The sequence below is a fragment of the Pagrus pagrus genome (genome assembly GCF_965226575.1).
Source record: "Pagrus pagrus genome assembly, chromosome: 9".
Classification (NCBI taxonomy): domain Eukaryota; kingdom Metazoa; phylum Chordata; class Actinopteri; order Spariformes; family Sparidae; genus Pagrus; species Pagrus pagrus.
The window spans coordinates 14,324,067-14,347,235 of NC_140193.1; the positions used below are offsets into that span (position 1 = coordinate 14,324,067).

Sequence of the window (23,169 nt, forward strand, 5' to 3'; positions counted from 1 at the left end):
AGCGGTGCCCAAAAACGGCACAATAAACAAAAATGTGATGAATTTACTGCCAAGCTTCCGAAAATAACAGCTTTGGGCACTTTTACGTTACGGTGCTGAACTTGTTGTTAGTTGTTGTTGTCAACTAATGAATGAATCAGTAAACTCTGATTAGAATGGCTTTACTATTCATTTGTGTTCACATAATGATGATAATACGGGGCCATCTGAAGTCAGATCCACGGAGATGACTCCGATAAATCAGTTTCGCTTCACCGGAGGCAGAAGAAGAAACGACGCTTGATGCGCTTTAATGCCGCTGCTTCCATAAGTTTCGTTTAGTACAAGCTGGGACTTGAATTCGGCGGAAAACAGGAGTAACCAGCAAGAATATGTTACTGGAAACGACGTGTGGTGTTGGGGTTGGACCATCAGCAGCCTTTATAAACAGCACACCTGATGTAACATCCTTCAGTTTGTCTGGGACTGATGCGACTCCTCCACGAACATGACTGAGGTAATGTGATTTTACTACTGTTTAATTGTTAGTTTTGATTATTTTAAATGTATTAATATTAATTATTGTCTTCATCAGCATCTCTGAGCCAATTTACCATGCAGTATGTTCAGTAGGTATGTATAGGATGGTAAACAATATAAGGATCATTTATTTTTTCATTGTCTAAGAAATTACGAAATGAATCCATGACGTTTTAAAAAGTTAATTTGCAGGCATGTGTTTATTTCGAAAGTAGATGAACAAAATTCTCAATTTGAGCATTTCCTGCTTGGGTAGTTGACGTTGCTCTGCCCCAAACCATAGATGCAGGCGTGTTGCCAGCCTCAGTTTCCTCCAGGTTTGGGTTACAGGAACTTGAACCAACAATTACGTTGCTCTAATACTATTGCAGTATCAATGAAGTCGGTTAGACACTCAGTATGAAAGGCACAGGCGAGGTGGCAAAATCAAATTCATGGCTGAATGTTAAACATCTTAATAAAGCTATGAAGTTAAGAAAAAGTTAATTGATTGTTCTGACTGTCCTGCACCTTCTTGTGTGTTAGACAGCTGTGTTCTGGAGAAAAGTATGTTACTACTTTGAATCAGGCAATTCATAAAACTGGATAGCTGAGCATGCACTAGAGCAGGTTTCAGAAGAGTCCAGAAGCCTAGCAAGCAGCAGTTCCTCATTTCCTCTATAGTACAGAAGTGTGACTCAGCAAAGTTATCTGGTTAAATCAGGCTCGAAGTTGTGTTACTTAATTTTCTTCTAGTGTCTCTGTAATAAAAGACTACAAAACAGTTTACACTGTTACACACTGTGCATCTGTGGTCTGGTAATATATACATTTAAATACACATATAAGTAAACAATAAAAAGAGAAATAACTGCGTTGATTACACAGGGTGAGAGCTTTTGCTCATGTTAAGAAAACATTTTTAACTTACAGTTAAAAGTTTGAGTACTTAGACCACTAAAATCGCAGTCAGCACGGTACAGTACATACACTATGCAATAAAGTTTGATTATGTAGATCTATACATTTTATAGCATTAAAACAAATGTTCAGCTGCACTTATGTATTTATAAGGTATTTTATCAACTTTTATGCGCTCAGACCTCACAGCTCTGTGTAGCCTCACAATTATTGCCAGTGACTACACTGATTTCATTTCAGTTTGATGTGGGTTAAAGTAGAAGTTTGTTCTGCAGTGATTTTGTGACAACACTCTTCACTCTCTTACAGCATCCATCCCAGGCAGGATGAGTACGAAGAAAAATACTCGGTGAGTTTCATCTCTGTCTATTTGTACTTTAATGTGCTAAGTGATGACCGGAAGAGGCAGACCAGCTGTTCTTCTTCTTTTATTTTGAGGGCAACTGAGGGAGGTGGTATTTTGACCTGAGTTGTGCACTGAAGCAATATTTGACTTACTGGCACTGATTTCTTAATAAACTTATGAAACTTACAAAAAATAAAATCAACTGTGAATTCTATTCTGGGTATTAATATTTGGCATTCTAAAGCGCTATACATCATATTTTACAGAATATTATTGTTGAGTCTATGCCACATTAACCTGTGAACCTAGAGACGCTCTCTGTAAAAGCTGTTGAATCATAGAATTAACAAGCAGAAACTTGCTATTCACCATATCATCATCAAATCATCGGAATTTACATTGAAGTTGGCTTTGTGAGAGACATACATGTTGGCAGTGACATGCATCAGTATTGATTGTCAAGCATGTCTTGTGAATACAACAAATCAACAACAGTATGATACAAACTTCTTATTTACTTGACAGGTTCATTTTACAAATTTGGTTTGATTAATGGACGTTAAAGACACCTATTGCATAATATGCAAATGCATGCTTAATGAGTGTTACGGCCCTAAAGTAAACAAAAAAAGACTCGAACACAAGGGGGCCAGTAACATATGAAGGACGCGACTCAGCACAGTCAATTAGAAATGATTTATTCATTCAACTCAAAACAAACGGCTGTAGCCGAACACAACGAGTCCTGAGAAGGAAAATAACCAAACAAAGGCAAAAGGGCAGTAGTTCCTGGCCAAACTGAACAAAAGGAGGGTAGAGAACCCAGACCAGCCTGCCACGACCGTCGCATCTGGGGGCTCCTCCCGACTAAAGCTGCCTAACCGAAAACAACTAACCTATTGAGAGAAAACAAAAGAGTACAAAAAACAGGACTACCAGGAACTCAAACCCTGAGTTAAAACAACAAAGCCCTGGCGCTCTAACAGGCCAGAGAAATAAAACCAAACTCAACTCAGGAACAAAGGTAACACTGCAAAAGACTGCGCGGCCAGCGCTTCCTCCCTCCTCCGGCACCACACCTGCAATGAGAGAGAGAGAGACGCCCCGCTGCCGCCTCCCTTTAACCCGCTCAGGTGATTGCCAGCACCTGAGCTCAGGCAGAGCAGGGCGGAGACAGACAGACAGACACACACACACACACACACACACACACACACACACACACACACACACACACACACACACACACACACACACACACACACAGGGTGCTGCTACTTGGCCACACGTAACAATGAGTAAGAGTGAATTTAGATCATTAATAAAGCTAATAAGACAGTTAAGAGACATATTTATACTATTCATGTAAGTGGGCACAAGTGCTTAGAGATATTTAGAAGTTTATCTTTATAATAATTTGCATGACTGATTACAAACAAAAACAATACATAATAATTTCATAACCACTTGAAGCCCTACACTCCCTGTACAGAATGTTTTTCTCAGTCTTGGTGGACCGATCTGTGTAAATTCTATTCATTCATTCATTCATTCATTTAAAGGTGCAATATGTAAGAATTAGCCACCTCTCAAATTCATCCTCAAAACAAGTAAGGGGCAGCATATCACCAGTTAGTTAGTTAGATCAATTAGCCATGCAGCTAGTGGTCCGAACTAAGAGCTCAGAGTGGTATTGTGAAAGAAAAGGGGCGAGCTAGCTGGTTAGCTGCTAAATTCAGTGGATATCTGCAACACAACACATAGACGTCTTTAATATGTTCACTTTTGTTAATTTGTTTATTATGTTTCTTATGTTTTAAACTAAAATTCTTAAATATTGCACCTTTAACTATTTAACTATGTAACTATTTGTAACTCGTTATCACCTGACACTGTAAGAGTCAAAATTTATATTCAAGAAAGTCAGCTTTTATAGGTGTAATATTCCTTGTGTATAAGAGAGCAAAGTCACATACAATATACTTGTGAACATTATAGCTCTGATAGCTCTGAGTCATTTTTATGGGCCAACAAGGAAACAACAGGTATCATCTACTTTCAAGTAAAGCACTTAAACTTTATGTCTGAATATATAAGTGAAATACATGAGCCTGACTCTAATCCCTGCTCTTCCCCCTTTAATTGCTTCTTGATGAGTCACCTTGTGTTGATTTTGAATTTTAAACCTTGTTTTCTTTTTCAGAACGTCTTTTGGGGCAACAGCACCGCCCTTCATTGACTACCTGAAAGATATTCTACGTCGATATCCAGATGGTGGACAAATTTTGAAGGTTAGGCAACATAATTAATAATTCCTGTGGGGGTGGACTAAGGGTATGCTGGAGCTTTAACTATAACTTTGAAGGTTGGCACAGTGATTGAAGTGCAGTATGGAAATCCTTGAAATTTAGCTTTGATCTACTACGCTCTGTTAATGGTTGTCGTTTTTGTTTGTCAACAGGAGCTGATTCAAAATGCAGATGACGCTCAAGCCACAGAAGTGGTTTTCATCCATGATGAGAGAAGCTACGGGACTGAGAGCCTGTGGACTGATGAACTGGGAGAATACCAAGGTATGTGGGATATTCAGAGATTATCATTGTTCTGTGGTTTTTCATGTAATTTTCAACAAAAATAGATTCTTAAAATGGGTAGTAAGAGCAAATGTGATGTAGCCCGATAACACAAGGTACTTTTTATTATGCTAGCGTGTCTTTTTGCTTTCTTCACTTGCATTTCTTTCATTTTTTCTTTTTTTCTTTTTTTCTTTTTTGGAAAAGCACCCAGAGTTTGTTATTCGGCTGCCCTTCTTTTAAAAGTTTGTTTTTTCTGCTTGTTTTCTTGTTAGTTTCCTGTCAAAGGCCAGGGTGTTTGACCAGAGAGAACATGTGTGGAAAGTTTTTGTCGAAGTTTCGGCATGACAGTAGATCACAAAAATGTTTATCTTGGTTCTCATGATCAGTTGATAAGGTGGCAGTCTGACAGGCTAATCATTTATCCTTAGGAATTTCCAAACAGCCCACATTCTTATTTTCCTTATCTAACAGAAAAATACAATCATACACCTGAATCAAATTTCTGTCTTTCACTGGACCTAAAATGAACTTTATTACCTTTGTAAAACACACTTTATTGGAAGATGATGGAAACAATAAAACTCAATAAAACCGTTCTGATTAGTGTGTCCCAACAATCACCAACTTCGGTCGGAATAAACCCTTAATTCACAGAGATACAGCATATGTGAGAATACTGGGTGGAGCAGAGATATAGAGCCGCTGTTTGCTGACAGACACCATGGAGCTCTGGGGGAGAGAGGCAGGGCCGAATTGGAGGAGAGCTCAAAAGTTTATTTTTGAAACTTTTTTTGAAGCAAAAATGGAGGGTGGATTTTTGGCTTTACATACCGTTTGTCCACACTCCCTCTCTCTGCCATTGCTGGCCTGTCTGGTACTGTGGTAACTTGCTGAAAGAGTCCGTCACTGAGAAGCGGCTCTCACTCAATCTTCAAAAGCAGACCATTGAACTAGCAAAATGAAAATGATGTAAATTGCCCAAAGAAATCTCCTAAAAATGCAAACAGGAGATGGACCCGATGACGGCTATATTCTTCCAATTGCCCAACACTAGTCTGGAGGATATACTTCACTGATTCTTTGGCACTCTTTTTTTTGTTTTGTTTTTTTGTTTATGCAAAGGTCCCGCTCTCTACGCCTACAACAATGCAGCATTCACTGATGACGACTGGGAGGGAATTCAGAGTGCAGGGAGGAGTGTCAAGCGTGATGACCCAAACAAAGTCGGGAGGTTTGGAATTGGCTTCAACTCTGTTTACCACATAACAGGTGAAACTATGTACATTTACCACACATGCATCTAACAGTCTCAGTTTAAGTAGCCTGTAGTAAATCTGTGTAGTAAATTAATGGGACAATATCTGTTTCACTTTATTCACAGATGTGCCATGCATATTCAGTTCAGGGTCCCTTGGTCTCATGGACCCCCAAGAAAAAATATTTGGAAAAAGAGAGGGAGGCTTTCGATGGTTTTTGGATGATCCAGAACACCAAGACGCTCTGATGACGATGCATGATCAGTTCCAACCCTTTCGAGATATATTTTCACTTGTGAGCAGACAAGAATGGTCAAAAGTCATCAAAGAGGATCAGCAGTTTGATGGGACAATTTTCAGATTCCCCTTGCGCAACAAGGCATCAGATATTTCAAACAATCTCTACGACTCTAACAGGGTGGTTGATCTTTTTGAAAGCTTCATTGCTGATGCAGACTTGAGCCTCCTGTTCCTGAAACATGTGACTTCTGTGTCCTTGATACATGTCAGCCTACATGGCACTGTTAACACCAGACTCGAAGTGAAATCCTCAGTCCAAACAGATGTCGTGTTGGAGTCAGAAGATGAGTCAGTCGTTGAGGGTTCAACAAGGTTCAAATCGATAACCCTCACCTCAGAAGACCACAAAGAAACAAAGTGGCTTGTGACAACGTGCACCATGAAAGAAGGCAAGGTAGAAAAACTTGATTCACTCGCGGAAAATTTGAAGTTTTTCCCTCAAGTTGACTTGGCATTCCCTTGTGGTGAGAAGAGAGACTGTCAGGAAAGTAGACTGAGCTGCTTTCTCCCCCTCCCAAACAATGAATCCAACAAGACAGGACTCCCAGTTTATGTCAACGCATGCTTTGGCCTCACAGACAACAGAAGACACATCAAGTGGCAAGAGGAAGACCAGAAACATGATGAACATGCTGTCTGGAACGAATTGCTGATGAAGGAGGTGCTCCCACAGGCATACCTCAAGATCATTCAAGATGCCATCAAACTTGCCCAAGAATCTATTCTGCCTGCCCCGTCTGTGTACGATCTGTGGCCAGATATCAGCCAGATAAAACACAAAGACAAATGGTATGCGGTTGCTCTGGATGTTCTCCGACACTTATTCAGACAGAATGTGGCTGTCCTTTCTCTTGCCAAGGAAGAAAGAACGTTTGTCACTCCGTCAGAAGCTGTGTTCCCCTGTAATGGTCCAACAAGCCCAGATACATTGGCCGCCATCAAAAGGACTTTGGTTTCCTGTGGAGAAAACCTTGTCACTTTACCAGGCAGTGTTGCAAGAGCTATACATGAGGCCTATCCACACCTCAACGCCCTAAAACATGTGACTCCAGCTTTTGTAAGAGACATTCTCCGCAGGATTGGCACACACATCATCCCCAAAGACGACAAGCTCTGTCTTTTGGAGTACATTTTGAGTGATGGAAAATACAGAGATCTCGAGGGTCTTCAGCTTCTTCCACTAAACGATGGCTCTTTCAGATCTTTCACAGACAGAGACGAGGACACTGCACTAATCGACAGCCATGAATTTCCAAGGTAGGGTTTTCATTTTTGGCCTTATTCTCCAGAAAAAAAAATAAAGGTGTACGTGCTATTGTAAATAAATGGTATCTGGTTTGTTCGCCATGACCATTTTGGGCTTACAGTATATCTATTGTTTAAAGGAATAGTTCAAATCAAATCAAATCAAATCAACTTTTCATACATTTCAGTAGCACAAAGTGCCTCACAGAGGTTAAAAACAAAACAAAACAAAACAAAACACCATGAAAACCCCAAACCTCCCACCCCCACAAACATACACACATACACATTTACATACACACTCACGCACATACATAGATATACGGACAGACATACACACTAGAGCATGACACGGGAGTGGATTTTCACTCCCGTCCCATCCCACTCCCAGAGAAAAAATCCCATCCCATCCCAATCCCGGGCCGGAGTAAAAAAAAAAATCCCATCCCGTCCCACTCCTGTAGAATGACTCCCGCTCCCATCCCGCTCCCACTCAAAATTACTCCCACTCCCATCCCACTCCGTTTTTTAGTGGCCGGCCCGGCCGGAAGTCAAAGCACTGTTGGATGTGTAGTTCTAACGCAAGATGACTACAAAAATGGACGTGTCTGTCCTTTTGGTTGTTTAACACTGCTGAAAATCATCATCTATTAATGGCGTTCCCGCTCCTGCCCGCTCCCGTTGATTTTTATTCCCATCCCGTCCCAATCACGGGATTAATAAAACTTTGACTCCCATCCCGCGGGAATCCCACGGGAATCACGTGACCCGTGGGAATTCCCGAAAAATGTCATGCTCTAATACACACCCACACACACAAACATACGCACACCCACACACATACACTAGCTGTTGCTAAGGAGACATGGCTGGGCACCGAAATCAGAGGTGAGGAAGAAGCTACCTTTGGGGGCCGCGCACACCGAGAGAAATCATGGTCCATGACTGCCAGGGCGCCACCACAAGGACCCCCCCAGCCCAGGCAGACAGGAGGCTCCACACCAAGGTGTAGAGTATGTATAAAATAGACCATAAATAACGACTAAAACATTGAAATAAAACATTGAAATAAAACAATAAAATAATAAAACAGGATAAACTTAACTAAAAATTCATATAAAATAGAATAATAATAAAAAAATTAAAAAATTAAAAAAATAATAATAAAAAATATAAGAACTTAGAAAGAGTTAAATGAGTTTAGTTAAAAGCCTGATTAAAAAGATTGGTCTTGAGCCTCTTTTTAAAAACATCAACATTCTCTGCGGCCCTAAGGTTCTCTGGGAGGCTGTTCCACAATCGGGGGCCATAATAACTGAATGCCGCCTCCCCATGTGTTCTAGTTCTAACTTGTGGTATCGTTAAAAGGCCAGCACCAGAGGACCTCAGGGTCTGTGAGGGTTGATAGGGTAAAAGTAATGCAGATAGATAAGAAGGCCCAAGACCGTTAAGACACTTAAAAACTAGTAAAAGAACCTTAAAATCAACCCTGAAGCGCACGGGGAGCCAATGCAGCGATTTTAAAACAGGTGTAGAATGAAATTCAGTCATTATCGACTTTCCCTCATGCTGATGGTAAGTCCGGTGTAGTATCTTATTCCTCAAAGTGCAGCCCGCGGGGGTACCCTCGGGCAACGATAATCCATATAACGAGCTTTAATGGCGTCCGAGACTGACGTACTAAATGACGTTGTTTCGAGTAAACTCTGGATGTCTCCACTTCAGGACACTTGGATTGCAGAGGCCGAGCAGTATGGAGGAATATTACAAAGTTTTTGTGTAGTTTTATGGACCTTTTCGTAAAGCTCGTTATATGGATGTTTACTGCCGGAGGGAACCCCCGCGGGTCTCCAGCTGCACTTTGAGGAATAAGAAACTACACCGGACTTCTCATCAGCATGAGGGTGAGTCGATAATGACTAAAATTTTGTTTTAGAGTGAACTATTCCTTTAATACTTTGTAGTACACAAGCCAAATATTTATTATTATTATTATTATTTATTATATTTTTTTTTACTGATTTTACCATCAGTATTCCTACTGTATAGTCACTACCGATTATTGAGCAAAATGTGGACCAAACAATGTGGTGGATGCTGAAGTTTCTAGCCAGCTGTAGGCTGTAAACAACTACTTTAACTTGCCCTCTAAATAATCTACAATCCCTGTGCAAGAAGCCCTTGAGTTGAGGAGGATATTTTGTATTGATGTTTATGTTGTAGCTGCAGTTACTAACGTGTATTATGTAGCTTATGACGTAAATTGTTAATATTGTTCAATTGTTCAATATCCCAACATTAACCTGAACTAATGTATTTTTTTTGCCACTTGGGGGCAGTGAAACAGGCTCCAAACACAATATCAACATCGTGTCACGCATTGACACATAGATGATGCATATCGACTTCCTACCACTGTACAAAAATAAAGCCAGAATCTCCCGGATATTAACTTTGCCATATTATTCTAGTGCTGTCATTTGGAGCCATTTGGAGTCTGAACAGTAGTGATGGGGTCAACTTTCAATAATGATATTTCAGTCCAATCTTATAGCATTGAATAACTTATTAAAACAAAACTTACTTTAGTTTGGCCCATTTCCAATCTGCTTATATGGAGAGAGGCACCATGTGGCGACAAAGACGTTTTGGTTTGGCGTACATCTTTATAGATGCAAAAGGTGTCACCTCATAAAGCTGTTGTGGTAAACATGTTAGGAAGTTGCCTGTTTGCACAACAGACACAGAGCACCATAAGCATTGATTTGGAGTTGTTTCAAGCTGTCGAATTTAATACCTTACCTTACCTTTAGTTCATTTTTTGGCTCCCCTAACCCCTGACGGAAATATTTATGTCTTATTTAGCTGCTAAATGCTATACTATATTTATCAACATATCTCCAGGAATGTTGTACTTTGAATTAAGTCTTTACAGACTGTATTTTTTTAAATATAATTTAAAGCAATTTCATTTTATTGAGTTAACATTTTGGTAGTTGTTGTCCAAATCGATTCTTAGGATCATTAGTACCAATCAACTCACGCTTATTTGCTTTAGTACATTATTTGACAATTGCTGTCATTTTAGCCCCGTTTGACTGGATTTAGATTTTAAAAATTAACAATTAACAAATTTATCCTTTGTGCAGAGTCTTGCTACCATGCTGCCAACACCTCTTCATTCCAGATGATCTCAGTCTAGCCTGCAGTACCCACCTGAAAGAACTGGCCAGAAAAAGTAAGTCACTTCATAGAATACAGGAATTAAAATTTGCACACTGCATATATATATATATGCTTATGTATATATTTTTCATGAATGTTTTCTAGATCTATTCAAGGTCATCAACATTGATGCAGACCAGGTGGCTGCATATGCGAGGAGGTATTTGCCACAGGACTGGAAGCAGATGGGGACAGGGCTTACTACCTGGGACTTAGGCAACAGTCAACCTCCACCTTTGGACTGGCTCCAAGAATTCTGGAAATTTCTCAATACTCACTTCGAAGAGTTAAGTAAATTTACTGGAATGCCATTAATACCAGTCAGTCCCCTGTCTGGCAGTCAGCCTGTATCACTAGCAAGACTACAGCAGAACACAACTCTCATTTTTCAGAAAAGCAAACAGATTGACTTGCCAGAACAAATAGCTCAGTTGGTGAACAAAGTAGGTGGCACAGTGCTGAGAGACAACGAGTGGCTCAAGCATGAAGACTTAGACTCTTATGTGCTTTCCCCATGTCCAAGCAGTGTCATGAAAGTCTTTGTGAATTTAGATTCTCAGGATCTCATCAGAGAACTCAAGACTGCCTCTCACAGGGCAAGAGAAGAACTGAAAGATTATCTCTCTCGTCTGGATTCTCTTTCAGTCATTGAGAAAGATTTTCTCTCAAAGTTGCCTCTGTTTCAAACCATGAAAGGCTCATGTGTCGCAGCTCAATCAAAGCAGGCTGTGCTCCTGATTTCTGGTCTAACAGTACCAACAGAGTTCCCTATGCCTGATTCAGTTGTGCAGTGTGCAACTGAGGCTGATCGCAGACTGTTACAGCTGCTCAAAGTTAAAATCTTGGACACAGCTGAAGCAGCCACTCTCCTCATTGACTGTATTGAGAGGGGAGTTTGCAACAAAGAAAACACTAAGAAAATCATGTCTTGGATTTTACAGCATGGTGCTGTCCTTTTCTCTCAAAACCAGACTTTGAAATGCAAATGTAAGGACTTGAGCTTCATTGAAGTCGATGGAGAGCTGAAAAAGACCTCACATTTTTTTGATCCAACAATTCAAAGTTTCAAAGTCATTTTTGAGTCAGATTTCTTCCCTCCACCTGTATACACTGAAACATCGGAGATGCTTAAAAGTCTAACGGATCTTGGATTGCTAAATAAAGAAGTGGATGTGTCACCTGAGCACTTATTGCATGCCGCCACACTGATTGACCAACTGGATGCTGACTCTCAATCTGAGGCTCTTGAAAGGGCTCAGATGCTCTTGAAAATGTTGGATACTAATGATCTACTGTCAAAATTTTCTCATGATCAGCTTGATTGCCTGAAAATGCTAAAATGGGTCCCATGTGCTAAGTCCTTTGATGACAAAAAACACTGCAATGAAGAATCTCAGGAAAGTTGTTTCTTCTGTCCAGATGAAATAAGGCATTCTATGTATGAGGACATTGTTGGGCATGTCATGCCTCTCGTGGGAAATTTCAGTGACAAAGTTACCAGCAAACTTGGTCTCAAACGCCTACCCCCAGCTGAAAAAGTGATAGAAAATTTGTCAGTCTTGAAATCAGAAGCAGAGACCATGGCCGATCCTGAAACAAATGGCGATTTTAAGAGGAAGTTGCGTAGCATTTACGAACACATGCAGAACAACATCTCTGCATTTGCAACAGTGATGACGAAGAACACACGCTGGTTTTGGAGCCACAACCAGTTTGTATCACCACAGGATCTGGTTCTAGATTACCCCCCTAATCTTGATCTGAGTGCTTACATTGGGAAGGTGCCAGATGAATTTCTGCCGTACAAGAGGTTGCTCCAAGAGTTTGGCCTGAAAACATCACTCTCAGATGACGAAATCGTTGGCATTCTGCATTGTCTTCAGCAAACCATTGAAGAAAGGCAACAGCCATTTGCAAGTTCCTCTGAGATAAAAGCGTCAATCGAAATTCTTAACTGGCTGTGGAAAGAGAAGAAGACAGTTAAGGAAGACATCCCGGTGCCAGTCCACGTGGAGGGTGAACAATATACCCTTAAACCGCTGTCAACAGCAGTCTTCTGTGATGTAAGCAAAAATGGGCTGAATGAGCTGATGTACAGCCAAGAGGAAGTCCATGTTGTTCATGAGGAAATCCCAAAAGCAGCAGCTGAATGGTTGAACATCCGATTTCTCAGTACCTACATTCTCGATCCAGAGTTAGTGGGAATCGAACAGTGTGGTCAGTCTGAACCGATAACAACAAGGATTAAAAACATTCTTAAAGAATATGATGAAGAAAGTGACATCTTCAAAGAGCTTATACAAAATGCAGAGGATGCTGGGGCAGAAGCCTGTAAGTTCTTGGTGGATTTCAGAGTGCACAAAGATGCCGCTGAAAGTCTCATTGACCCTGACATGAACCTTTGTCAGGGACCTTGTCTTTGGGCTTTTAATAATGAGCAGTTCACAGCTGAGGATTGGGCAAATGTTGTCAGAGTTGGCGCTGCTTCGAAAGAAAACAAGGTGGAGAAAATTGGAAAGTTTGGACTTGGATTCAATACTGTGTATCATGTGACAGATGTTCCTTCTATCCTCAGTGGCAAGAGTCTTCTCATCCTTGATCCAAATGTAACTCACCTCAAGAAACACATCAAACATAAAACAAATCCTGGAATCAAGCTGAATCTCGCTGAACAGCGACTTTTCCATTGTTTTCCTGGTCAGTTTGGACCATATGAACGCATTTTTGATTGTAACTTCACCAAACAAAGTCCGCCCAAACCCTATCCAGGCACTCTCATCAAACTACCTTTCCGAACTGAAAAAGAGGCTCTCAAGTCAGAAATAAGCACAAAGGTGTATCACGAACACAATATTGTCACTTTTCAACAGCACTTTATTGAGAATTCACAAACTCACCTGCTGTTTCTGAAGAACATTGATGCATTATCCCTACAAAGTATCTCAAAGGATGCATCAACTCCGCCAAAGGAAGACGAAATAGAAACCATCTTCACAGGTTCCAAAACCACTCTGAGCACAATGAGGATTCATGATGAAACCAATGTGTCAAAGCAGCTTCAAGCTGAGACATCATTGATGAAACTTGATGGAAAATGTAAAGACGTCATTGACTGCTACACAGTAAACATTGTTCAAATAACAAATCAGCAATCTGGTGTTACTGAAGTCCAGTCCTGGCTCCTGTACAACTGCTTTGGGACACATCATTCTTTGGAAATGGCCCTTCAAGAAAATAAGAAAGCCAGTTTCTCTTTGCCCATCGGGGGGATTGCTGTACCTTTGCAGAATGATCCAAAAACTGGTAAACTGGCCTCATTACAAACTAATCTTGTTGGACAGGCATTTTCATTCCTTCCTCTTTCAATTCACACAGGTCTTCCAGTCAATGTGAATGGAACATTTGCTGTGACGAGCAACCGAAAAGGTCTTTGGGAGAGTGGAGTGAAACATGACTGGAACAAAGCCCTTCTTCAGGATCCCGTAGTGATGGCATATGTGACTGCAGTCTTGGCACTAAAGGAAATGTCTGAAAACAAGCAACTGGAATCTTACAATTATCACACCTTTTGGCCAAATAGAGAGAAAGTGAGTGAAACGTTCAAGCCTTTGGTGGATGCATTTTATTCCGTCATTGCCCAGCACTCCATTGGTCCGAAGATCTTTAGTGATGGAGAACATTGGTGCTCAATGGACAATGCCATATTTCTACATGAGAGCATTGAAGAGGATACAGATATCAGTGCACTTGCAGTGCAGGTGTGCAAGAAATTTGCAAAAGCACCCAACCATTTTGTCCCTCTTCCACTGTGGTTGAGAAATAGCTTCAAACAGGCTGGCCTAGAAAAGGTTTTGCAGAATAGAACATGGAACTGGGAGAGGTTTTTCCAAGAAGCAGTGTTTAACAACCTTGGTACCTTGGATCCTAAGAGTAGAGATACTCTTGTGCTGCATGCTATTGACCTCAACATCAAAGACATTGACAATCAACTTGTCTGCTATCCATGCATCCCAACAAAAGGCGGACAACTCCAGTACATCAAGAAACTTGTGAATCCGTCAGGGAAAGTGGCTTGTCTTTTTGAACCAGAAGAGGGGCGCTTGCTTTGTGGTACCAAAAATGACTTTTGCTCCCCAAAAAGGATTCAGCGCTTGGTGGAACTTGGAATGGCAAATGATCATCTCCCATTGGAAGACATCACAGAGAAAGCGGACACAATCGCCAAAACCTGGAGCACTGACAAAGAGAAGGCATATGTGCATCTGAAGTGCCTTCTTGAACTTATGAGGGATCACATGAATGACAAAGACTCTCTCCACTGGGAAACACTCAGGAAGACTGAATTTCTCCCAGCATTTCCCCCTGGAGACACAAAAATGGAAAGAAATGTAACACTTGGATGGCCCACTGATATTTTTAGTGACAAATACTCCCTACTCGTTAACATGACACAACCAGTGCTGGATCATATCAATCTGAAAATACACAACACTGATCCAGTCCTAAAGATTTTGGGAGTTCATGACAGTCCACAGCCTGAGGCAGTACTTCAGCAGCTGCAAGAAGCATGCAGGCAGTCTCAATCCATTGACAGATCCATGCTTCACAACATAGCATATCAATGCTACAATTTTCTGGATCAATGGCTTATTGATCCTGAAAATTCCAGTTTCATTTCACAGAGGGCAAAATCCTTCCCATTCATTCTTGTTGACGGCACATTTGTGAATGTGGACCGTGTTGCAGAAAATGACCAATTTGAAGCAAAACCTTACCTCTATGTGCTTCCACCTAACTTCACTATTTTCAAGAGGTTGTGGGAAAGTGTAGGTGTTGAAAAACATTTTTCAGTAAGTCAGTTTCAAACTGCGCTCCAGGAATTGCACTCTCAACATGACAACAAGCCCCTTCCCAAGACTGATTTATCAATTTGCCTCACAATTTTAAACACAGGGATTTATGAGGCCAAAGAGAAAACAACCAGTGACTGGCTGATACCCAATGAACATTGTGTTTTACAACCTGCAAGTAAGTTGTTCTACAATGACAGCCCATGGATGCCAGTTGCTTCAGGTATCACGTTATGCCATGAGAAGATCCCACGTGTTATGGCTTGCCATTTCGGAATCAAAACTACCAGACATCATACTCTGCAAAGCCATGTAGTTGACAACGTTTCACCATTTGCTTTTGAGTTTCAACAGCAGGAACAACTAACTGTTCGAATTAAAAACATAATTTCAGCCTATCCAGCAAAGAAGGATATCCTTAAAGAGCTTATCCAAAATGCTGATGATGCAGAGGCAACAGAAATTCATTTTGTTTGGGACAAACGACATCATGGCAAAGAAAAAACATTTGGAGAGAAATGGAACCATCTGCAGGGTCCAGCACTGTGTGTGTTCAACAACAAAGTGTTTTCTGATGCTGACCTGACAGGCATTCAACAGCTGGGAGAGGGAGGAAAGCACAACTCTCCAGGAAAAATAGGAAAATATGGAGTGGGATTCAACTCTGTTTATCATCTCACTGACTGCCCCTCAATCCTCACTGGAGATAAATTACTCTGCGTTTCTGATCCCAATGAAGAGTACATTGAAAGTTATTCAGACCAAGCACGACCTGGCATTGGCTATGAACTAGCTGACACTTTCAGGAACATGTACATGGATGTCTACAAATCCTTTCTTCCTGACAAATTTACTCTTAAAGAGGGCACCATGTTCAGATTACCACTGAGGACAGATGCCATGGCAGAGAGCTCTAAAATATCAAAGCAGGAAGTCACTGACGATGACATGAAAAGTCTCTGCTCGGCCCTTTCTGAAGATCCTGAAGGACTTATAATGTTTTTGAAAAACATCTGCAAAATAAAGGTCCATGTGATCGGTGAACATTCAGAGACACTTGAAACCATATTCGTGGTTGAAAAAAGTCTACCACAAATGAGCAGAGAAGGAAAGGAGGCTTTTGCAAACCTTCAACAAAATGCGCTGCAATCTGACAAACCAGTACCGCCAGACAAGGCCATTTATGAAATCACGATTTCAATGTCAGATAAAAGACAAAGTAATTGGATCATTGCAGAACAGTTTGGCTCATTTAAAAACAGTGATGAAAGAGAATTAACACTGTCAGACAAACTTCCTCATGCAGCAATAGCAGCACTTGTGAGCTCAAAGGGTCCACCACCATCTAGCCACACAGATTTCAGAGGAGAAGCCTTTTGTTCACTTCCTTTGCCAGGGAAAACTGGACTGCCAGTGCATGTCAATGCAAACTTTGAGGTAGATTCTGCCAGGAAAAGCCTTTGGAAAGAGGATGAGCAAAGTCAAAAATCTAACTGGAATGAAACTTTGAAACATAATGTCATTGCTCCACTGTATGCAGATCTCCTTCATTACATCAGCCTTAAAGTTGGAGATGAGAAAGTCACTTTTGCAAAGATTGAGTCACACTTAAGTAGCTCCTGCTTGTGCTTTTGGCCGACTGTGTCCAAATATGTTGGTAAGGATTGGCATGAAATGATACATGAGGTATACAGATCCATTAGCGAAAGAGGCCTCAATGTGATTCCAGTCTTGAGGAGTTCAACACGTGTCATTGCAAACCGTGAGTTTAAGGAGTACTCTTTTGACTGGTGTAACGTCAGAGACACTGAATCAACTGAGGCACCTTACCTGACACACCCAGGAAGTTACAACATTAATCCCATTTTGGAAGATCTTGGAATGACATTGGTTCCTTTCTCTATGGAGATGCAAAGAGTTTGGGAAAGTTTCAAATCTGCTGGTGTTGAAGTGAAAGATGTGACTCCTTTATCTGTGCAGACCTTCTTGAAAGAAAAGCCGCTCAATGACCCAACAAAAACAGATAAGGATTTACCCCTGGCTATAACTGCCACTCTGATCAGAGATGAAAAACGATGTTCAGAGCTCTTGAGTTTCTGCTTAGAGGAGTTGAAAGACTTGAAAGAGATCACCAAGGACAATTCCAGTTTACTCGATGGGCTTCCACTTCTTCTAACACGAGACAAGGTTTTGAGAGTGTTTAACTCCAAAACTCCCAAGCTGATATCACGATATGACAGTCTGTTCTTTGACCATGAGGAGCAATTTGCAGATTACCAGACAAACAAAGACCACATCAAAGTTCTACAAGCTTTCAATCTTGTCACAAGTTTGACAGTTCACTGTGCAGAGAAATACCTGAAACCAGCAATTCAGCATTTTCTACAGGGCTGTGAGGTTGATCCACACACTGGTCTTCATGTCCCAAATAAAACAACGTTAGAGTGGCTGAAATCTCTTTGGAAGTTCTTAGACAGTCAGATTAAGCCTGCAACATCTAGTGATGATGGAAGATGTTTGACATTGAGTGATGTGAGGCAGCTCTTCAGTGACTGCTGCTTTTTACCTGTTGTGTGTCCAAGGTTGAACAACAAGCGCTTTCTGAAAACAATGAAGGAGATGCCAAATGTGATTCACTTCTCGTCAGAAAGAGACCTATCAGGCATCCTCTTTGAACTCGGTTTCATGAAGCTTGACAGTGTATTCTTCTCTGAGATACATGTAGACCGACAGCATTTTCATTCACTTCTACACCCTGAACTTATGGATGTGAATGATAAAAGCTCTGTGTTGGACCAGGTCTACAACATTAAGCACTCAGAGTTTTCCAGGCTTTCCCCTGATGACAAGAAAGAGCTTCAGCGTTTCCTGCAGGAAGGAGTATCCAAATCCAAAGACAAACGGGAGTATCAGAAAAAGCTCAAATCCTTACCATTATTTGAAACAATACACGGTAACTGCGTGAGGATTGATGGACATGAAGAGGTATTTATCCTCAACAGCAGTGCTTCTTTGACATTTCCAGATTTGTTCACCCTGGCCGACAGCAGCAGCATTCTTCTCAAAAACAGTCTAGAGAACGTCAGACTGTCAGAAATACTGAAAATACAAATTCTAACTGATTTGGAGTTTTTCGTGAAGTTCATTCTTCCCATTGTACGCACACTCACAGAGAGCCAGCTGCTTCAATGCCTCAAGTTGTTACTGTCATTACAATACACTGTCAATTATTGTCAGTATAACGACAAAATCATCTCCTCACTAAAGACAGTCAAACTGATTCGCAGTTCTCAAGGCAGTTTGGAGACAGCGTCATACTACTTTGACGACAGTGTTGACCTGTACAAGAAAATGTTGCCCCAAGAGAGATTTGTGCCTGAGAGATTTTGGACAGAGTTGTGTGAAGAAACTCTTCCAACAACAGACAAACCAAAACAATTACTTCGAGAACTTGGAATGAAGCATGTTGTGTCAAACGAGGACATAATACATTTTGCATACCAGTTAGAATCAGAGGCTAAAGGAAACTGTCAGTATGAAGCATTGAGAGAGAAATCATCATTGATTTTCGAAACAGCTTTGGATATAGTAGACAACCACGACAACAATGAGGAAAAGTTGCTGGAGAGCATAGCTGACATCAAGTTCATTTTCCCTGTGAACATTAGAAAAGAACTGTGCAACTACCATCAACCATTTGCTGTTGAGAGAACTGCTGTTAAAATCAGAGGATCTTTGATCGAAAGCGATGCCAAGCATCAAGAACTGATCTGGACTTCAATGCCAATCATACATCTGCCAGTTTACAAGTCACAGACGCTCATGACTATGATGAAAAATGCAGGAGCTCATGAACAACCACCTTCAAACTGTGTAACCAGTAACATGAGCAACATCTGTCAGTCACCCTGTAAAACTGACCAGTTGATCAAAACCCGTGCTAATGTGTTTCGAAGTTCGTATGCCTACCTGTACGGAAACAGGTTTGGAGGCGGACCACTGGCTGATCTTCCTGTTGTGTTGGTTGAAAAAGACAAAGAACTTGTGAGGCCTGATGATGTGTGTCTGTCACTCCCCCATTATTGCGAGTTCAGGCCGTATTTGTACAGCATTTCTCCCCAGGATGTCGTGTTCAGAGACTTCTTCAAGAAAATTGGTGTAAAGGACAAACCTACTGCAGTGCAGTATTGTAATGTTCTGGCAGCAGTTTATGCTGATTCCTGTGATGAACCAGAACTAAACCCAAACCAACTGAAAACTGTAAAACATGCTGTTCAGCAGTTTTTTCAGTTAATCAGATCTCAAGGAAATCGTTCCCATGTTGAGGATGTAAAGACTTTGTATCTTCCTGCAAGAGATGGTAAATTATACCCATCATGCACACTCTACTACAATGACACAACGTTTGAAATCAAAAGGTTGGAAGACGCGCTGGAGAATAAGTTCCTGTTGCTTGAGAAACTCAGTGAATGTCATTTGGGCCCTGACATCTATGAGCATCATCGGTTGGTGAAGTTGCTGCCTCAGAAATTTCAGCTTAAGTTGTTGTCTCGAATCACTGAGGAGAAAGTAGTGGAATCACACATGCAGCTTTGTGAGCTTGAAACTTACTGTGAATTTCGTGGATGGTTTGACAAACATCTGTCCTCAGGAGCATTAAGACATGGATTGATTTGTCTTATCAGACAGCAGTCACAGGGGAAAATAAAACAAGAAGAAGCTTCTGAGATGTGCATGAAGACTTTTGGCAGTATTCAGATTGTTTGCTGCAATCGTCTGGAAACAAAGCTTTGGCTGGGAAAAGAGCCAATACACAAAACTGCCACCGAAACCGATGTTTTTGTCAACCGAGGAAAACAAGGTTGCATCTTTTATTTAAAACACAACAATGACATGGCTCCTAAAGTGTTAACTGACATCAATATGACATTGATAAAGGAGATTAATGCTCTTTTAGGTAACACATTTGAATCAATTTACCTCCTGGTGCTCGGACAACTTCTCATGTGTGATAACCTGCAAGACGTTAAGAAAACTCTGGCTAACAATGGTATCCGTGACAGTGCTGAAACTGAAGGCGTCAATCAACAACCAGCCCCTGGAACAGATATTCCAGAGGAATGCCACGATTTCTTAGACATGAACTTTCTCAACAACTTTGAAGAGGGGGAATACGTTGGCTACAGCACTAACAACAAGTACATTTATGCAGTTATTGTTGAAGAACTGACTGGGCACTCTGGACCATATTCACAGCGGTACAAAATAGATATTGGAGAAGATGAGCCAATTGAAGTCAGTTGTCTCGACCTGTATCAGATTAAACGACAAAAGAAAACAAAAGGGAGGACCTGCACATCTGCTGAAGCCTCTTGCATGGAGCTGGAGCCACTAGCAGGAGCTGGGCCACATTCTTCCCAGTCATCAACTGCAAGTTCCTCATCTACGAGTTCCTCATCTACGGGATCCTTACCAACATCTATTGAAGAAGCTAAAAGGGAAATTGACAAGTGTTTGGCAGAGATCTGGACTCTACCTCAAGAGGAGAGGGAGAAAGCCATCCGAAGACTGTACCTGAGATGGCATCCTGACAAAAACCTTGACTGCCAATCACTTGCCACTGAGGCATGCCAATACTTGCAGAATCAAATTAATGAGCTCAACAAAGGCAATGGCAGGACTGCAGGTTCGTCCTCTTCAAGGGAAAACTCAAATTTCAGAGACTTCTATGATCAGTGGAATCAGGAGGCCAGGCGACACAGAAACGGTCGAGAGAGATTCTCTAGAGCCCACCAGTCCTACAACTTTTGGGACCATAATGAAAATGTCCCGAAGCCGAACAGAGAAGAGGCCCAGCGCTGGTGTAGACAGGCTCGTTGTGATCTCAATGCAGCTTACAAAGACACAGGTGGGGGCAGCACAGAGTGGTGTCTGTTCAAAGTTCATCAAGTAGTGGAAAAGGCTCTCATAGCTGCTGAGTATAAAAGACATGGTCAACATCCCAACAGCAGCTCCATTTCAGCCCTAGCTGTACGAGTTTCCCTTTATAACGTCCAACTGAGAGTTCTACCTCAAATTGTGGAAAATCTGAAGACGCTGGGAGTAGACGGCAAAAAGACTCAGTATCCCAACTGCCATCCATTTCCCCATATTCCAAACGGACAGTTCAAATCAGAGAATGAAATGTTGGCACTGAGCAAGGCATCTGAGCTTCTCGATAAAGTAGAGGCGTATGTGAACTAGGAATTCAAAACAGATACGTCATTTTTGACATGTTAAAAAAGCTGTTACCATATTGTGATCTTGAACAATACTGATAACAAAACAACAGCAGACTTTGTTATGAAAATGGATTTTTTTTTCGTATTGTGGTAAACATTTATAAGTACTCACTGATGGCAAATATAATCACTATACAGTTTTGTTAGGAAATTATTTTTATTTTTTATTTTCTTTGTAATGTTGTAAACATTTATGAATACTCACTGAGGACCGGTATAATCAGTGTACAGCTTTGTTATGAAATTAAATATCTTTTTTTTTTAATTTGCAGTCTTGTAAACATGTATAGCTACTCACTGCAAATAGAATCACTGCATTAAATACTTTACTAGCCAAATGCAAATGTATTTTTTTTTTTTTTGCCATATTGTAAACATTTATGACTACTCACTGAGGACAGATAGGGTATATTCACCATATGATGTATGAAATGAAATATCTTGTTTTTTTGGTTTTTGTTTTAGCAACATTGTGAAAATGTTTACTACTCACTGAGGACCAGTATAATCACTGTATGACTTTGTTATGAAAATATATATTTTTTTCGCATTGTGGTAAACATTTATAAGTATTCACTGATGGCAAATATAATCACTCTATGAAAATGCTCTTCATGAAATTTTTTTGTTGTTGCAACTTTATACAGATAGGGTATATTCACCATATGATGTATGAAATTAAATATTTAGTTTTTTGGTTTTAGCAATGTTGTAAAATGTTTACTACTCAATGAGGATCAATATAATCATGGTATGACTTTGTTATGGAAATGCAAATGTAAAAAATCTAGAAGATTTTTTTCTTTTTTGTTGCTGTTGTATTAACCCTTACCTTCTGAAAAAAAATAATAAAACAATAAAATTTAATCAAGGATGAAACTGCAGTTCCTGTTTCATATTTTTAAATGTCATGGTAAAATGTTGCCAGGGGCAGCTACAACTAGTGAATTTAAAAATTTCCTCTCTCATTTTCCAGATGATACAACCATGATTCCCAAAATGTTGGGACATTGTTTAAATCAATAAAGACAGAGTGCAATCTAATGTATATTAGATTATTTCTCAAAATCAATTAAGTTGAGGTAAAACATTAAATATATTGTCTTTGTACTTTTAAAAATTTGATTTATGCCAAAAAGGATTAGCAAATTATTAGATTCTGTTTAATTATGTTTTACACAGCTTTCTAACTTGTTTTTGGACTATTCTGGACTTAGAATAAAATGGTATTTCTATAGTTTTCAACTAGCAATAGTTTTCTTCCTCAACGTATCATTATGAAGTGAATGAAACCATCAGCATTTACATGGGTTCCCTATAAAATTCACTACCACAATACAGTTTTGTCTGCCACCCAGCACAGGGTAACACATGAAAAGGAAGGTTAACTGGTGATCCTTGTGGACAAAAGCCATATGAGCACCGCCGTTTCCTGTCAAAGATCTCAAATCTGTAGCCCAGTGAGTTGAATGGCATCTGTTAAAAGTTTCTCACCCTTGAACCATAAATCCCCAAAACTCAGTATGAGGTAGTGGAAACTTACTTACAAATGCCAATAGGATTTTGAATGAATTTTTCACTTTGTGTGTGAGATATAATTCCAGTTTAATACCTTCAACCTGAGCAGCAGTATTATCAGCCAGAATAATGAACACAGCTGTGTGGGCGTCC

The 23,169-nt window shown here is 40.5% G+C and overlaps 1 protein-coding gene across 1 annotated transcript; it reads left to right on the forward strand.

Moving 5' to 3' along the window:
• The first annotated feature begins 396 nt into the window (after nucleotides 1-396).
• On the forward strand, nucleotides 397-22,351 carry LOC311262343 (sacsin-like). Its single transcript, XM_084361671.1, is given in 10 exon segments — nucleotides 397-496; nucleotides 1,729-1,768; nucleotides 3,969-4,056; nucleotides 4,227-4,338; nucleotides 5,464-5,610; nucleotides 5,723-7,154; nucleotides 10,292-10,380; nucleotides 10,473-20,614; nucleotides 20,616-20,693; nucleotides 20,696-22,351. Coding segments are annotated over 9 exon segments (12,876 nt in total). The 5' UTR covers nucleotides 397-496; nucleotides 1,729-1,745; the 3' UTR covers nucleotides 21,461-22,351.
• Nucleotides 22,352-23,169: the final 818 nt, after the last annotated feature.